We start from the raw sequence: 16,419 nt of genomic DNA on the forward strand, positions 1-16,419 counted from the left end.
TCGGGCCCTGCAACGAATGTATATCCAAATCGGCCAGCATCCGAGCGTCTCGTGCATCGAATCTCCAGTCGCTCTCCACCGCCTGGCTTGCCGTTTCGGTGGTGCTCCGTGTCAGATACACCACTACTGTGAGTCACGGGCAGCGCTCAAATTACAGCAGCTCAACTCACAACTGACGGCAGTCTTGAAATCATTTTCCTGGTGTTTCAATCCATTTCGACTTCTTTTCATTTCATTCCCATTTTATTCATTTTTGATTGCCTTGTTTTGTCATCGCCTTTGTATTTACACCGCTGTTTTGACCCCTTTCCAAGACCTGTCATTTCATCTTTCTCCCAATGACTCGTCGATGACTGCGTCACACTTTTGGCTGATGACCCGTTTTTGTATTTGAACCGCGAGGCTTCTCTCTTTCTGTGAGTCTTTGTTCTGTCCGACAACTCGTCGCAATCAATTGTGTCAATTTATCTCCAAGTCATTGAATGATACCACTTCGACATCGCCACGGCCAGTCATCAGCGTTCTGACTCTTTGGCCTCACCTTTCCCCCCTTCTGTGTCCCATTCCTCTCTTTCTCTCTTCACATTCACCATGGAAGCTCGCTGTCAGTGTGGTGCTGTCAGTTTCATGACGCCCACTGCCAAACCACTCGCCCTCTACATCTGCCACTGCCACGACTGTCGTCGCCAGTCAAGCTCAGCCTTTGGCACCAGTGCCATCTTCCCGCGGTTTCCCCTGCCGGACGATTCTCTCATTAGCTGTTATACGTGAGTGACCCCGTCAAGCCATGTGCAAATGCCGAATCAGACCTCTCTGGCCTGTCTAACTGTTGGCAGCCGTCCAACGTCGTCTGGTGCCACCCTTTACTGGTACGCAACTTTTCTTTTCTTTGTATACTTGTTGTGTCATCTGTCTCCTGCCCCCTGAAACGGCTCATCCCGTTCTATATTAAGAAAAGGCATCCTGCCAAGTCCTCAACAAAGCCAATTGACATATCGGAACACGTTCTAACTCTTCTTATTACGTTTCCATTAGCTACTTTTGCAAAAGCTGTGGCACCCGTCTACTCCACACGACGCCGGTAAGATAATCTTGCATATTTTCCCTCTCCCCCAGATCCCCTAGATCCCCCCAATGATCGTACCTTTCCAGTTGCATGGATGACTCATGTGGGACCTGCATCTGACTGTGACTCATCCTTTCCCTTCTTGCTTCTAGGGTAAAAACGTCGTCTCCGTCAAAGGTGGCTGTCTTGAAGGCCTCGACTGGCGCAGTGCCATTCACATCTGGACAAAAACCGCCATGGTCCCCATCCCCGAGGGCAGCGAGAGCCACTCGGAAGAGGCCGACTATACTGAGTACGGCTCCAGCCAGGAAGAGCTGGACCAACCGGAGATGCTCCGTGGCAGCGGTGGTGACGGCGCGCTGGATGCTTAACTGTTGTCAGTCGTGACAGCACGGCCACTTCCGTCTTCCCGTTGATTGTTTTCCTTGGGGTTTGTCTCGTTCTTTTTCCTATTCCTTTCATTCTTCAACGAATGATGCATGCATGGCAACGATGCAGTAATGATGAGATTTTGTTGGGTTTGTTGGCATTAGGTTTGTTTGGACTAAAACGGTGTTTTGTTGGGTAGGGGTTGCCGGTCGTTGGTTGTTGGTCAGCGTATATGCCACTTCTGTTTGGACTATTTAACATACACATATCATAGGGTTTTTGTATGACGTTTTAATTTACTTTCCTGTGCGTTTCTCGGAATACACCTGCCTAGGACTATTGCAATTTTTCTCATATGCAACCAGCAGCACCTGAAAAACTAACCAACAATGACAGTTAACCCGTGTGCGTCTTCAACCTTCTTTGCCTCTGGACACAACCACGCCTCGTTGCCTCTGTCTGTTTGCAAACACACCTGCTCGACAGTGCGTCCCAGAGCCACAATCGGCGCGTCCACCAGCCGCCAGAACAGGTCCGCCAGCCAGACCACCAGGCTGCCCAGGAAGAGGAGACCCACAAGCCAAGCCGTCATCCGCTGTACGGCCGTCTCCATACCGATGGGCTTGACCGACCTGTCCGTCATGTCTTTCCAGTAATCCAGGGCTGGTCCGTGGACGAGATACACGGCGTAGCTGATGCGGCCGCAGTATTGCGGCAGGGGGCGCTCAAACTGCCGCCGTGCCGCGGCGAACTCACCGCACGACCACACCAAAAGCACAGCGGCCAAGCCGAACCAGAACTTCTGCTCCAAGAGGGCCTCGCCCCAGTCTTCCCTTTCAGTCAACGCCTCGTCTCGCCCATTGCTGAGAAACCACGCCGGCGTATTGGACAGGAGCGTCCGGATTCCTGGTGTCTTGTCGGCGTCCTCGTTGGGCCATCCGGCGACAAAAAGACAGGCGGCAAGCACTGTGCTGTGGAAAGCCCCTACAGCGAGATGACTCAACGTCGTAGACCGATGGTCACCAGGCACCGCCGTCGCCGCCCGCAGGACATGCACCTCCGCCAAAAAGAAGCCCGCCAGAAACTCAAATGCCGCCCATCGCCCGCATGCCAAGCAATACCCTGCGAGAACGCCAGTGAGCACCTGCCGTAAATGTGTGCGAAGCGGCGCCAGAGCGAGGAGCACGACAAACAGCAGCATGGCATGTGAAAACTCAATCGGAATGGTCCACAAGTGGATGTCATAGCCGGGCCGCAAGTCGCGGTCCCACGCCCACGGCCAAGCAATGCGGCCCGCATACATTTGAGCCCAACTGTGCAGCTGTCCAGCCCACGTGGTATCGGCGGCGTACAACTGACCGGTTTGGCAAAGAACAGCGACGGCGAGCGTTGACACGGCGCACGGCAGAAACAGGCGGATGGGTCGGCGAAAGGCCAAAGACGCGAGTGCAGAGTAACACGCTCCGAAACCTTCGGGGCCGTGGAGAAGGCGCAGTGGTTTGTAGGAGAGCACAAATCCAGAGATGACAAAAAAGACATGCACTGCCGGCCGACCAGAATAGAGAACACGAACAATCGGGACCTGAAGAAAGGATGAGGTGGGGGCAAGGCCAATATCGCCGCTGTCGATGCAAGGAAGCCGGTAGTGTCCGTAAGTGGGTAGCAAATGGTCGTGGCGCTTCTCAGTATAGTGACATATGAAGACAATAACGGAGGCAATACCGCGGAGGCCATCCAAGTAGGACGTTGAATGCAGCCTTGGAGAGCGGTGGCAAGAATGGTTGTGGCAGGGCTCTTTAGGCCACACGGCGTCGGCCACGAAGCTGGGTAGAAGGGATCGAAGGAAGTTGGATGGAGTGACTTGCCACACTCTTCGCGAGAACGCCATTGTGAGAGACTGATACGGCCTTGAAATGGAAGAGATGGCGTGTTGTGTTAGGTGTTCTGTTATCAAAGGTGCTCTTTCGAGGACATGTCATGACATGAGCGAGGTCAGTCGGCAGAATTAGAAAATGGAACGAGAATGCCGCCGAGTTTTTAAACGGCTAGTCCGATGCGTCTAGTCGTCGTCAAAAGAATGTGTCTCTCGAAGTGTTATTTTTGGTCGTTCGATATCTCGCTTCACTACCGCCCGTCTCTAGCGGGCCCTAATGGTTGTGTCTCCTTGTCGTGATCCTATTGATGGATCTGTCTGGATCATGCATTTCCGACTGCAGATGGCATTTGACAGAACAAAGTACGTAAGGTGCGGGTCCGTCATCCCGTATTGCACCTATTTGAGTCTGTATGGAAGATCAGGACAGCCGGCGGGTATAGGCTGAGAGATGACGGAAGCGGGACTGGGAGTGGAAGTGGAAGCGAAAATTGCAACTGTGAAAGTGTGAGAATGGAGTTATTGTTATCGGTCGTCTCATGAAACCCCTGAGCGACGTTTAATGTGCATAAACACGGAAAGAGCTGGCGAGTCTCGGACGGGAAGGATCGGAGGACACATGTTGGACAAGGCTTTTATTCCTTGTTTGGGAAGGTAAACGAAATTTGGACTGGTTGGCTCTCGAGTGGACGCAAAAGGAAGGAGCGACCACCTTAAAAACTAAATCCTTCGAGTATCACCATGTAAATTGGGAATATATCGAAAGCTACAATACTGGTTTCTTATTGATAATCAAGGATTTGTTTTGATTACGTGCGACTGGCGATTTCGTTTTATTAAAAAAATCAATTTCGTAAACAGAGAAATAAATAAATAATCATATAAAAAAGCAAGCAAAAATAAACAGACACACTCAGTAACGAATATACTGTTCCTCTCGATATATTTACCAACATTTTTTCCTGAATTCGGGGCAGAACACACTAAAACAAGAGTGGATCAAGTCTGGCCAATTGACTAACATGCTGGCAACGGCGACACGAGGCGAGATTAGTTGAAAGCTGCGAAATAAACCCCCCCCCCCCCGCCACCAAAAAAAATAAGAAGAAAACAAAACGAAAGCATCGAGTAACAAGTGAACAATACATGAAATACAAGTTTTGCCAGACTTTTTCGCTACTATATCTCTCTTGCTTCTCCGTCTCGTTCACCTTGGAGAGCCATATCCGTCACCGCTGTCTTCGTCGTCATACGACGCACGTTGTTGATGTATGATGGGCTCGTTGCCCGAGTTACCAAGCTGTGGTCCTCTGCTTACAAGGACAAAATTCTGACTTTGCCCATTGTTACTTGTGTTGGTATTTCCTGCGTTGGCAGAGTTGTTTCCGCCAGTCCCGGTGGGTGGCCTGGCTGCATTTTGATTCTGTGGCGTTGATCTGACCATCCCCGGCATCGACGGTTGCTGCTGGTGTTGCTGGTGTTGCTGGTGTTGCTGGTGTTGCTGTCTCTGCTGTTGCATGGGTCTATTTTGAGGCCCGGGATGACCTGTTGCTGATGGCATTGTACGTGGCGACTGCTTTGGCATCCCATGGCTGCTGGGGCTATTGTCGTCAAGGTCGTTGTTGTCGTGGTACCGGGAGCGCCCGGCATCCGAGGACGAGGGTGTGTGCATGTGGAAGTTGCCTTTGGAGCCTTCGTCACGGTGGCGACGGCCTTCAGGGCGAAAACGGTCTCCATCATAATCCTGCTCATCCCCCCAACCATCATCAAAGTCATGGTCGCCGTGCCATCGGCGCGGCGGCGACCCGCCTAGGCGCGATCCGGCAGACCGGTTGCTCATGGAAAGGTTGGATATGGGAAAATATCGTAGCGGGCGACGGGTCGGCTGGTCACCGTAGAGGCTGCCAGCACCGGATCCGACACCAACAGACACACCAAACGTGCTGGCCCACTGCTGGGTCTCACGCTGGACGGCGATCTTTGTGTCTTCGGTGTCCCGCCGAACAGCCGCCTTGGTTTGCTTTTTGTGCTTGTCTTTGAAGTCTTGGGAATGTGAGCATGAGGGCGTACGAGAGATAGCACTTGGAATACTTGGAACGAGCGTACGCTGAATGCAGCCGCCATCTTCGGCGACCTTGGCAACACATGTCTCGATTTCGCATTCGTCTGTGGTAAAGATAGAATGAGTGGCATGTTCAAGTTAACCGAATTTCAGAGGTTCTGTTGACTCACGGAGTCCACAGTATAGGTGCAAGTCAGGCACAGGTTCCGAGCAATCGATTTCTCGACAGAGGTCTATGTATTTTCATGTTAGTCGGAGAGAATGGTGGCGAAACAGGGTTGGGTGTTGGCGCACGGTTGAAGCAGTAATCCTCGCGGGTTTTTGCATCTTGCTTCCAGCCCTTGGGGCCCAAACACGATTTCATCCTACATCCGTCTTTTTGAATGTGAAGCAACGAGTCAGCAACGTACTACTGAAGTAAAGGCATTTGTGGGAACTGGCACAAAGTGGACATACGAGCTTCGCAGTATTTGAGGCCACTGCGACAGGGTTTGCGGCAGCCGAACTCAAGACAGGCATGCTTGCGGCAGTGCACACTGGAGCTGATGCGGAAGTTTGAGCACGATTTGTCGGCGCAGATGCCGTCTGAGTTGGTCAGACAGTGAATGCTAGGGGCGTTTATTAAAATGAGTGAAACGAGGACAAACAGAACGTACGATCTTTGCAGTAGGCCAGGTAGTATGTCAGGTAGTGGTCGCGGTCGTAGCGCTCAATCGAGCACTCCGCAACATCCTTGGGGTCGAGGACGCGGTCTGTGGGCACGACAAAGCGAGGACGCACGCAGGAACGCTCAGCACATTCGAGGTCTGTTCATGTTAGAGGAAAGAAAAAGACGAGCGACGACAACTTTCGTATCGAATGTGCGTACGCTTTTTGCAGAGCATGTAGCCGACGACGGCGATCTTTTGGCAATTGGTCGACCGACACCCATCTGAATGTGTGTTAGCTCCGCAATGGGCGTGAGGCCTGGCAGGGGCGAAATGAAGACATACGTTCGCCGCAGTATCCACGACCATCTTGGGCCTGCTTGACGCAACCTGTATAGTAGCATTTGTCTGGTTTCCGTTAGCAACGACGTTGAATGAGGCTCTTTGTCGCCTTGCTATGATCTTTGTGCCGTTCTGTTGACGTAACATACGCTTTGGGCAGAATTTTCCGAGAGAGTTGGGTTTGGTCTCGTCACACAGAAGCTCGCATTTGTCGACTTCGCATTTGTCTGATATAATGGTCAGAACGAGAAAGCACAGAGCACAGACGTAGATAAACAGACGGGAGAGCCAACAGGACCAAACACACGCTTTGGACAGAATTCGTGCCGCAGGAACTTGCTGGCGTTCTTCTCGGAATGCGTCAGGTCGGCGACCTGTCCTTTGACTTCGTGACAGCGAAACGCCGGACAGAAGGCATCTAGAGAGACGGTCAGCAGAGTGGTGGCGTTGTGGGTTGTGGTATGTGGAGGACAGAAGAGACTGCGAAAGGACAAAACAGACGTGTATTGCACATGGCGTCGTGCCTTGGCTTCTTGGTGGAGCAAAACTCCGTCGTAAAGAAGTAGCGACAGGTGTCTGCTGCGTCAGCAGGAACGACGGATGGTTGGAGTAGGAGCGACCCAGCGCAAACACACAAAAAAAAAAAAAGGGCAAGAACGAACGGTCTTCGCAAAAGTCGGAGAAAATGAGAGGCAGGTGCGACCTGCGCTGGCGGTAGTACCACTCCCGACGATCGCGCTCTATGCTGAACTGTGCACACATCCAAGCAACACTGCCCTGCAGCGGCGACTGCTGCGGCGTGGAAGACGAGGTCGGGCCGGGCTGAAGCGTTGCAAACGCGAGTGGCCTGTTGCCGAGGACGGGAAGGTCGCCCTGTGGCAAGCCCGTCGCCGACAAAATGTCGTACAGCTTCATCTGGACCTCCCGCGCCTCTTGGTTGGCGTGAAACGGGACGAGGGCAGAGCCCATGTTGCCGCTGTTGTGGTTGCTAGCGTTGTGGCCGTTGATTTCGGGGGCGATGCCGCCAATGTTGTCAACGTTGCGCCAGGCGACGGGCTTCCTGCAGTCCTTGTCCCTGCATTCATGCCGGTTGGAGGAGGAGATGCCCTGGCTGGTGCGCTGTTTCGTCCCATGGTAGTCGTGTTGGCTGCTGTCATTGGCCCCTGGCGGGCGTACGCCGACGCGACTGGCCCGGCCGCCATCTTCGTTGGCTCGAGCGCGAGTCGTGTCGTAAGAGGTAACATTCATTGCAAGAAGATAGAACGAGTCGTAGAGGCTTCCCGGTGGATTTGGCCTGTGTGGCGTATGCAATACTGTATAAGAAAATAAACTTGTGCAAGAACGAGGAGAGAACAAATAAACCAAAGTCGTTATAAAATGGCCGACAGGAACTGGCTCACATATAAATAGACGTTGATTTCATGCACACTATTATGATTACGGACGGACAGCTCAACAGGGATATGCGCCGCGACTGACAGGGCCGCCTTTAACAGAGCACAAGGGGGAAGCTGGCGAGGCTCGCTATCGGGGATCCTGATTTGGTATTTTCAGGTATGCGACGGCGCAAAGATGCGGCGGTCAGGCCAGAGAATGGTGAGCAGACGGGCCGAGAGCCTCATGTACTGTGGTGCATGATGCTTGATGCCGGGCACGAAACGGCATACACCATAGTTGACGACACCCTCATTTTGTGGCTGTGTAGCACACATCTCCCTGTGTTTTTCATGTCTGGCCGACTTTGTGTGAGGAACAGCGTGCTTTTGCCAAGGTTTTCCCGGGCTTCGTCGGATTTGCACGAGGCTGGACAGTGCCCGAGGGGACACAGTTGGTACCTCCTCGTCGTTGATTGGATGGTGGGCACAGGATGGACAGCCTCGTTTTCGCCATTGTGCTGATTTGCCTGGTTGGATGGAAGTTGGATGGAAGAGGAGATAAGGGGACGAAAGGAAAAGAGACCGACATCTGGGCGCAGAAAGAACACGTGCTTGAAATAAACTGCACGTTCATCCCACCCCGTCTTGCATTCTGCCGTCAATTGCACTTCCTGCTATTTTGACCACTGATACCGATACTTGCGACACCCTCTTTTCTGCTTCACCGCCGGATGCAGCTTGCCATGTGGTTCTCACCGCTTTCTCTCCTGCGTTCTTCGCTCATACATACCTTTGCCGTTCTTTTCTGTGTGCTTCTTTCTTTTCAGCACAGTGTAGGACTGACAGTCTGATGGGGTGCCTCGCCCATACGACCCGCAACGCCACATTGCATGATGAATTGTACCTCTAGGAAAACATCCTGGTCGGCATCTCTGCGTTTTCTCGTTTTTTTGTGCGGTCCGACATGTACTTTGTGGCGTAAACTTGCCATTCAAGCAAGCACTGCATGGACAACAAACATGCTCTGCTGGACATAGAGACAAATCACCGAATATTGGTACGAAAAACGAATGTCAAGGAAAGGATAGAACCTGGCTGGACAGCCACACCGTCGAGCCATTTTGAAAGCAAGCTTGTGTGAGTCAAGACCGGGTCGACGGCTAGGTCTGCTTTCTTGTAAGTGGTCACGTGGCCACGCGTCTCGTTGGTGCCGCGATACTGAAGGGCTGGACAGCAGGCGCGACCAAGGCATCCCCGCTTGCTCCCGGCTCCGCACATCCCGGCGCTGTGATTCGCCACATAGGCAGCAAGAGCCCCGTGCGCCTTCACTTTGGACAACGACAAACACTCATCCAGAGCAAAACCAAAACAGGCGACCTCGAAAGCAATGACTCTGCCTGCAATGACTGGGTGGCGACGCCGTTGAAGTCGAGTATTTAGACGCGCAGACCTGACGCGAACTTGCTTACCCCCTCGTCGCCTTTTCTCATCTCGCACCCACCAACATCCTCCTCGTCGCATCTTGTATCACGACACCAAATTACGACGGACATCCATCACCAGATCTCTGCCTATTTGCCCGTCCCAATAGTGCTACGTACTTCTGGCATCATGCCCCCGCGCACCAAGACGGCGACCGCCTCCAAGGTGGCGACGACGGCCAAGGCGAGCGCCGCTTCGGCCACGCCCCCCACCGACATCTCTTTTCAACCGTCGCCCGCCCTCTCCCACATGGACAACCAGCTTCGGCGCATCGCGGCGTCCCAGCGCACCCCGTTTGAAAAGAGCGTCTGGTCGCTGCTCTGCCAGATCCCGGCGGGCCATGTCACGACCTACGCCCTCATGGCCGCCCATCTGCGCTCGTCCCCGCGCGCCGTCGGCAACGCCCTGCGGCGCAACCCGTTTGCGCCCGACGTGCCGTGCCACCGGTGTGTCGCGACGGGCGGTGGCCTGGGCGGGTTCAAGGGCGTGGGCCCGCCGAAGAAGACGGTGTCCACAAACAAGGTGGACAAGAAGACGGGGCGGCCGGTGGTGGTGATGGGCCACGAGGGCATTACGCTGACCGAGAAGCGGACCCTGCTCCGGAAAGAGGGCGTGCGGTTTGACGACCGCGGCCGTGTGCTCGGGACGCCCTTTGAAGCTTTTGTGTAGAGGGGACCGGCACATGACGGGAAGCGAAGGCAATCCCGGTTGGACCGTCGGCTTGAACAAGGATCGCACATGAGGGTTTTACTTTTGTTTTTCCATTTTACATGTGCTCACTGTGAGCCTTTTGATTTGCTTTATTTTGTTGTATTTCTTTTATTCCCCCATTTCAGCATGTCTCTACGGAATAGTCTTGGCGGCGCATCCAGCTGGGCGCGGTGTTCGCCGTCATATGGCGTTATTTGGGCTAAAATGGCGGACTTTGGCCCAACTTGGCGGGACTTGGCGAATGCAATGAAACCATACTCTTTACTCTACGAAACATGTCGCCGAACGAATTGGCACAGTTACCGTCGAAAAGTCGACATTTACAGGTTATGCATGCGAGTCTGCGCCATGGTGAATCGAGAAAGATCTGGCGAAGAGAACCAAACGAAAGAAGATCTTCACTGGTTTGGTCGCTTGCGCCTGATGGCGACTTTCTCCAGTTTCGATGTCGTGCAACCAACGAGTCGTGTTATATAAACGGCGCATTGCGCCTCAACTGCGAATGGAGCTCCTCTCTGTATATGTCGTCAGTACTCTGTACGGCAGCACCGCTACACCCCGTACACCAGTTAGACCACCGTACACGCGGACTCTCTCACATTTATTACGGCACAATGTCCCGTGCTCTTGTCTCATCGACCCTGCGGCGTGGTCTGTCGGCTGCGGCCGCTCCCCGCATGACCTCCCGTGCCGCCTTTTCAGCAACTGCCCGCGCCGCGGACCAGATCTTGCCTGTGCGCGTCCACGGCGAGGGCTCCGGCACCCAGCAGTCGCTGTCGGTGCCCGACAAGCCCTACACGTTCTCGTCCGACACATACACGGCACTCGGCGGCGGCGATTCGGCGCCGTCGCCCGTTGTCTACTCTCTGGCCAGCCTCGGCTCTTGCAACCAAGTGACGGGCAGCATTGTGGGCCGTGACCACGGCGTGCGCCTGGGCCGCTGGAAGGTGGATGTGGAGGGCGCGCTGCCGACGGCCGTGCTCGTGCAGGGCGCGCCGGAGGGCAACCCGAACTGGGAGAGCGTGGTCCTCAAAGTTGCTGTGCAGACGGACATTGATGGCGGCAGCGACAGCCCCAAGTTCCAGCACTTTGTCAGCGAGGTCGAGCGCCGCTGTCCCATCACGGCTCTGTTCCGCCTGAGCGGCGTCAAGCTGACGAGCGAGTGGGTGAACGAGCCGCTGCCATAGGTGAGGTGGAAGAGGACATGTCGAAGGGGAGATGTCGCATAAAAGAACGCATACGATGAAAATTGGACGATCAAATACGTTGCTCTCTTCGCCGTTTGACATTGTGCCCAGTATATTGTAACTTGAACATTTGTCTCTCACATAGCCGTCAGACAGAGCCATTGTCTTCGAGAGAGAGGTGCAGCTCACTGCAGCTCACAGCACCTCACAATTCACAATGGACTTTAACATCGAAAAGAGCCGTCTCTCTGTATGAGGCACATTTATGACAGGAGCAAACACGTGATGTACGATCGTCTCATTTGTGCCTGCAAGGAAAGAGGGGTCCTGCCGCTCAGTTCGTGGGGTACTGCCATTCGCAGCTTCTGTATTAAGCGTCTTGTAAAATAGCGATTACTGGCCGGTTGCTCCTTCTATGGACCCCGCCTGTGGTACGTCTTGGCCTCTGGAGAACGTCACAGTAAAAAGCCAAGCTTTTTCTTTCCGTTTCCCGAGAGCCTCGTGTTCTTGGCAACAGTGGAACTCTGAAGATCATCTACATCGCTGTCTGACCGTGCTGGAAATGCAATGCATCTACTTTGCATCTTGTCTGTACCAGTCGGGGTTGGAAACGACAACCGAGTCAGGTGGTTTGCTGTGGTGCGTTGAAAAGAGTCACTTTTCTGGCCCTCTCCTTGGATTTTGAAGGGGGAAAAAGGCGAGCTTCACTTTACGGCTTCGTTGTTCTTCTTTGCCCCTGTTCTGCTGGTCGCCCCCTCTCTCTCCCTCCATACCCCTCGATCGTCTTATCGTCAAAGCCGGGATGGGCTAGTTTTGCGCCATTTTCCCCTTCTAGTCAACCGAAGAAATAGCCAGAAAACTGCAGCAGCAAATGCCGAAAAGACTGGGAAACCAGGACGACGTCGAACCAATCCCTGGCCGCCATATCTGTGTTTGCTGTTCACAGCTCGAGGTGGGGACAGGCCAGGTCACCAGCCCACCCGAGCTGACGGCGCTTTGCTGCTCTTATCATGCCATCGCACCATCGATCGAGGGCCATCCTTGAATCGACGGGGCAAGACAGACGGCGTGGGGCGGCGCAGGCCAAGTTCGTGCAGCTGAAGGGGGGAAAAGAGGGACAAGAAGGAGAAGAGGGGATGCTACGACGTGCAGCAAGCATGATAGCCGATCTATCACCCTTAGCGACCCGCTCCATGTCCTCTTATTTTCTTCATTCGCTGGTTTTTGTTAGGACGAACAGCTATCCAAGGAGCAAGCTGAAAAGGCACGGAGGGCGTGCTGCATGTGTACGATGTAGTGCTGTATCGTCGATATGAAGAGGGGGGGGGGGGGTGGGTTGACGCCAGATGAGGGGGTCTTGTGTATAAATACTGCGGCTGAATCTCCATCTATCTCCTCTCGTCTTTTTCTTTTTCTTTTCCCTTTTCTTGTCTCTATTGCTTTCTCTTGCCTTTTCTTTATCCAACGTCACATTGAGTCCTAACCGTTCACAACTCACAACCACTCATCACAATCAGTCACAATGGGTTTCGGCGACGAGATCAAGGAAGTCGAGAACGCCGTTGACGGCCAGACGTACGTACCAGTCTTTTTGGAGGATACTATCCACAGTCTTGCTGACCACACCAGCTCTGCCCAGCAGCAGACCCAGAACAAGTCCGACTCGGGCATCGACACCGTCCTCGACAGCGGTAAGTCGGTCCACCAAGAACGGTTGATGCATGTTTCGTCTCGTGGGCGTTTGGGGGACCTGTTGAACTGACTTTGCATCGTCTCAGCCGTCGACGGCCTGGCTTCGCGCGAGGGTGTTTCTGCCGCCCTGGACCCCGAGATCAACAACGTCGTCAACGACGAGGCCAACAAATTCCTGTAAACAAGGTTGACTCGTTCGTGTCATGTCGTGTCATGTCGTGTCACATCGTGTCATGTCGTCATGCTGCACCTTAGCATAGCACAATAAACAGGACCAGAAAAGCAGACGATGAAACGATGTTGTGCTGCCAAAGCCATGTAATGATGGACAGAATCCATGAACCCCCACGAAAACACAAAAACCAAGAACAAAGAGACCGTCAAAGAAAGACGCCTTGCCGATCCATCGACTACACCAGCACAATGTCCTGCTCGGTCAACCGCCCATCGGCCACCTGTGCCACCGCCTCGCCGTCCATGTAGCCGTGCACATACGCCGGACACACGTACTTGTAGTAGGCCGTCGTGCCGTCGTCTCCATCGCCTGCCCCTGTCGAGAGCGCCCCTGCGTCCTGCGCCCGCAGCACCACCGGCACCTTAGATCCGTCCAGGACCGCCACCACGTCGCCAGGCGCCGCCACGGCGCGCACCATCAGCAGCAGCCCGCCGCCGCTCGGCAGACGGCCATCCTGCACGGTGTGCGCCATGCCCCACCGCCGCGCCATGCGCCGCAGTATCCGCGTTGCCGGCAGCGTTTCAACGAGCGCCGTCGACGGCTGATCGTTATTGTACACCTTGTTTCTGCGGTATTTCTCCCACTCCTCGTCGGTCGTAAAGCCCTTTGTCTCGTTCCGTTCCTTCTCCAGCTCGGCCTCATGCAGTCGGCACACCTCCGCCAGGCCGCTGCTGCACTGCGCGCGCTCCTCCGCCGTCAGTCGGCGGATCGGGTAGGCCGTGCAGTCGCCGCTGATGGTGCGCCAAAAGGCGTCCCAAAACGGTTCGCCCGTGGCGGCATACACTGTTTTGCCGCTGCTGGGTTTGCCCTCTTCGCCCCGTTCGCCCCCTTCGACTCCTTCGACTCCTTCGACGCCTTCGATTGTGTCGTAGTATAATTTCTTGTAATGGGAAAACAGCGCAACGCCATCCCCGAAATCGACGTAGCTTTTGCCGTTCTCCTCCCAAGGCCCCTGCTTGAGCGGCGCCACGCGGCCAAGCATGGTGCCACGCAGACGGAGACTGCGAAACGTAATCGGCGCCTGCTCGTCGGCGTCGCCCCCCTCGCCCGCCACGCCACCAAACGAGCCCTCCTCCACCTGGAGCGGCAGCAGGTGCTTGCAGTCCGGCTTCCCCGCCGCATAAATCCCGCGCTGCGCAAACAGGATCGTCGCAAACTCGTCGTAAAAGTCCGTGTAGAAACTGCGGTCGAAATTCGGCGCCCACGACGGCAAGCCGGGTGCACGTCCTTTGGCACCAGTCTCATTATCGTCGTCATCGTCGTCGCCATCAAAAGGATTCTGGCTGATGACGTCCAGCGTGCCGCTGGTCTCGATGATGGCCTGGGCCGCATCGCTGTAGACACTAGCCACCGGCTGCTTGTAGTCGACGGGCGGGAGCCGCGGCGCTTCGGCGACCAGGCCGAGCAGCCCGTACACCTTGTCGCGCGCATCAGTCGCTTGTGTCCACTTGAAGCGGGCGAGCACATTGATGAGGCTCGGATCAGAGGGCGCCTCGTTGGCAACCGTCGACGCCTTCGCCTCCTTCGCCTCCTTCTTGCCCTCGACGCTGCCCTCGTCCACACTCGATTTCAGCAGCTCCCGCTCGAGCTCCTCCTCCTCTTGGAAGAACCCGCCCCGAGTAGACCGCCGCAGAAAGCCCGTGCCGCCATGCTCCGTCCTCGTTTTGCGGATGACCTGCCGCTGGAGATGGATCGACCGTACGCGCGAAAAGATTCTGTGCGCTGCAGGGCCAACAGTGCCGTGGCTCCACGACGAGTGGAAGGCATCTGCGTAGGCAAAGTCGTCGAGGAACCCGCCCACAATGTCCCGGTCCCAGTCGAGCGTGTCGAGAGTGTCGAGCATGTCGGCCTTTCCGCCCCCATCGTCCTCTGTGCCGGCGTCTGTTGGCACGTCCACAGCACCGCCCGTGTCGCCCTCGTCTTGGCCACCCCCATACGCATGGTGCTTGCCCACAGCCAAGAGCACGCGCGGCGCGCACGACAGCTCCTGCACAATCCACACGCGCGTCCACAGCTCTGCGTCCGAAAATGTCGCGTACAGGCTGCGGATCTGCTTGAAATCCAGGTACCGTTTCTGGCGCGAATCCTCTGGGTCGTACTCGTCTTTGACCGGCTTGGCCTTGTCCTTCTCCGCCGCCTCCTCGGCGTCGTCCATAAACGAAAAGCTCCCGATGTCTTTCCATCTCTGTACCATGACCGTCAGAGCTGCGGCGTCGCGGTCGGCAATCTGTCGCATCAGTGCCAGTCCGTCGCGCAATTTCTGTGCGCGTCTGCTGCTGTTCCCAACGCGACGTTGCTCGGCCCTGCTTCGTTTCCAGGCCTGCTTGGCCGCTAGCGTACGCGCCGCGGCTTGCTCGTCCGTCTCACCCGCCACGGCACCCACCTCTTGTGCCGCCCGGGCCTCGTCGGTGTCGCTGTCGACGTCCTCCACATCCTTGTCGGTGAGCGGCAGCGGCGGGTGGGGTCCGAGGTACGCCACGTCGGCCACGCACGACTCGTAGATGCGGCGCATCTGCTGTACCTGGCGGCTGCGCTCGGCCAGGTCTTGTTGGTTGATGCACAGAGCATCGACCCAAAGAATGCGGTCCTGGCCGCGAAAGCGCACTTGCCGGAGCGCCGTATCGAGGTAGGGCGTGATTGGGAGCGATGATAGCTCCGCGTCGTCGTCGTCGTCAGCGGCCTCGCGAGCGTCCGTCACCAGCACAGAGAAGTCACCCCAGGGCTTGCCCCAGACGTACGACAGAGCCTCATACTCAGGTGCGGCGTCAAGACTGGCGTGGAAGAGGCCAACCCGAAGTGGCGCATCAAACGACTCTGCTGGGTGCAGCCGCAGCAAGCGGAACTCGTTCCGGGCAACATCCAAAGGCTGGTGTGTGAAGACCATGTTGTTCACAGATCTTGTGGCTTGACTTCTTTCGTTTGTCTTCTTTTGTCTCGGATAGCAAGCTGTTGGACATCGACAGTCTCTTGCAGTGTTTTTATCTTTCTCCGCTCGCCGTTCGCTGGATCGATGTGTATTGTCGTTGTGGTAGCCTCCATCGGTGGATTGTGGCAGTGTAAGCCGCAACGAAACATTCTAAATGAAGATTACCCACAGAGGGGTCAGCCTGCATGAAAAAGCAGCCCAGCCCCAACCAAAACATCCAGGGGTGCTTTGTGCTGTGTTTGCCGCAGTAGTATGACGACGATGAATTGAAGGGTTGCAGGGGTTTGGACTCCAGAGTTTTGGCAATTTTGTTTTGGGAAGGATTCGAAGCGCTGACGGCGACCGGCAAGATCAATACGACGTAGATCAACGAAGAGCGTCCGGGCTTGTTCATATCAATGTTTGGCAAAAAGATGGGAGTTCAAAAAATACGGTAGTTAAAACAAAGGCC

The 16,419-nt window shown here is 55.2% G+C and overlaps 7 protein-coding genes across 7 annotated transcripts; 4 read left to right on the forward strand and 3 right to left on the reverse strand.

Annotated features, from left to right (window-relative positions):
• Nucleotides 1-591: 591 nt before the first annotated feature.
• SPBR_06138 (uncharacterized protein) lies at nucleotides 592-1,437 on the forward strand (the record flags this gene model as incomplete). The annotated part of the gene is made up of 3 exons (XM_040764400.1): nucleotides 592-767; nucleotides 1,051-1,081; nucleotides 1,219-1,437. 3 exons carry the CDS (start codon nucleotides 592-594, stop codon nucleotides 1,435-1,437), a joined length of 426 nt encoding a protein of 141 aa, XP_040622511.1.
• Nucleotides 1,438-1,814: 377 nt separating this feature from the next.
• SPBR_06112 (hard surface induced protein) lies at nucleotides 1,815-2,738 on the reverse strand (the record flags this gene model as incomplete). Its single annotated transcript, XM_040764374.1, has 1 exon — nucleotides 1,815-2,738. The coding sequence occupies one exon, from the start codon at nucleotides 2,736-2,738 to the stop codon at nucleotides 1,815-1,817; it is 924 nt and encodes a 307-aa protein (XP_040622512.1).
• Nucleotides 2,739-4,654: 1,916 nt separating this feature from the next.
• SPBR_05587 (uncharacterized protein) lies at nucleotides 4,655-7,607 on the reverse strand (the record flags this gene model as incomplete). The annotated part of the gene is made up of 9 exons (XM_040763850.1): nucleotides 4,655-4,770; nucleotides 4,875-5,351; nucleotides 5,827-5,955; nucleotides 6,027-6,176; nucleotides 6,239-6,301; nucleotides 6,363-6,425; nucleotides 6,509-6,586; nucleotides 6,667-6,777; nucleotides 7,022-7,607. 9 exons carry the CDS (start codon nucleotides 7,605-7,607, stop codon nucleotides 4,655-4,657), a joined length of 1,773 nt encoding a protein of 590 aa, XP_040622513.1.
• A 1,739-nt stretch (nucleotides 7,608-9,346) lies between these two features.
• SPBR_06229 (methylated-DNA-protein-cysteine S-methyltransferase) lies at nucleotides 9,347-9,886 on the forward strand (the record flags this gene model as incomplete). Its single annotated transcript, XM_040764491.1, has 1 exon — nucleotides 9,347-9,886. The coding sequence occupies one exon, from the start codon at nucleotides 9,347-9,349 to the stop codon at nucleotides 9,884-9,886; it is 540 nt and encodes a 179-aa protein (XP_040622514.1).
• A 656-nt stretch (nucleotides 9,887-10,542) lies between these two features.
• Nucleotides 10,543-11,115, forward strand: SPBR_06223 (OsmC family protein; the record flags this gene model as incomplete). The annotated part of the gene is made up of 1 exon (XM_040764485.1): nucleotides 10,543-11,115. The coding sequence occupies one exon, from the start codon at nucleotides 10,543-10,545 to the stop codon at nucleotides 11,113-11,115; it is 573 nt and encodes a 190-aa protein (XP_040622515.1).
• A 1,522-nt stretch (nucleotides 11,116-12,637) lies between these two features.
• Nucleotides 12,638-12,988, forward strand: SPBR_06277 (uncharacterized protein; the record flags this gene model as incomplete). The annotated part of the gene is made up of 3 exons (XM_040764539.1): nucleotides 12,638-12,690; nucleotides 12,745-12,806; nucleotides 12,894-12,988. 3 exons carry the CDS (start codon nucleotides 12,638-12,640, stop codon nucleotides 12,986-12,988), a joined length of 210 nt encoding a protein of 69 aa, XP_040622516.1.
• A 229-nt stretch (nucleotides 12,989-13,217) lies between these two features.
• Nucleotides 13,218-15,926, reverse strand: SPBR_05613 (het domain containing protein; the record flags this gene model as incomplete). The annotated part of the gene is made up of 1 exon (XM_040763876.1): nucleotides 13,218-15,926. One exon carries the CDS (start codon nucleotides 15,924-15,926, stop codon nucleotides 13,218-13,220), a length of 2,709 nt encoding a protein of 902 aa, XP_040622517.1.
• Between the last annotated feature and the right edge of the window lie 493 nt (nucleotides 15,927-16,419).

Source organism: Sporothrix brasiliensis (genome assembly GCF_000820605.1).
Source record: "Sporothrix brasiliensis 5110 chromosome Unknown Cont15, whole genome shotgun sequence".
Taxonomy (NCBI): Eukaryota; Fungi; Ascomycota; class Sordariomycetes; order Ophiostomatales; family Ophiostomataceae; genus Sporothrix; species Sporothrix brasiliensis.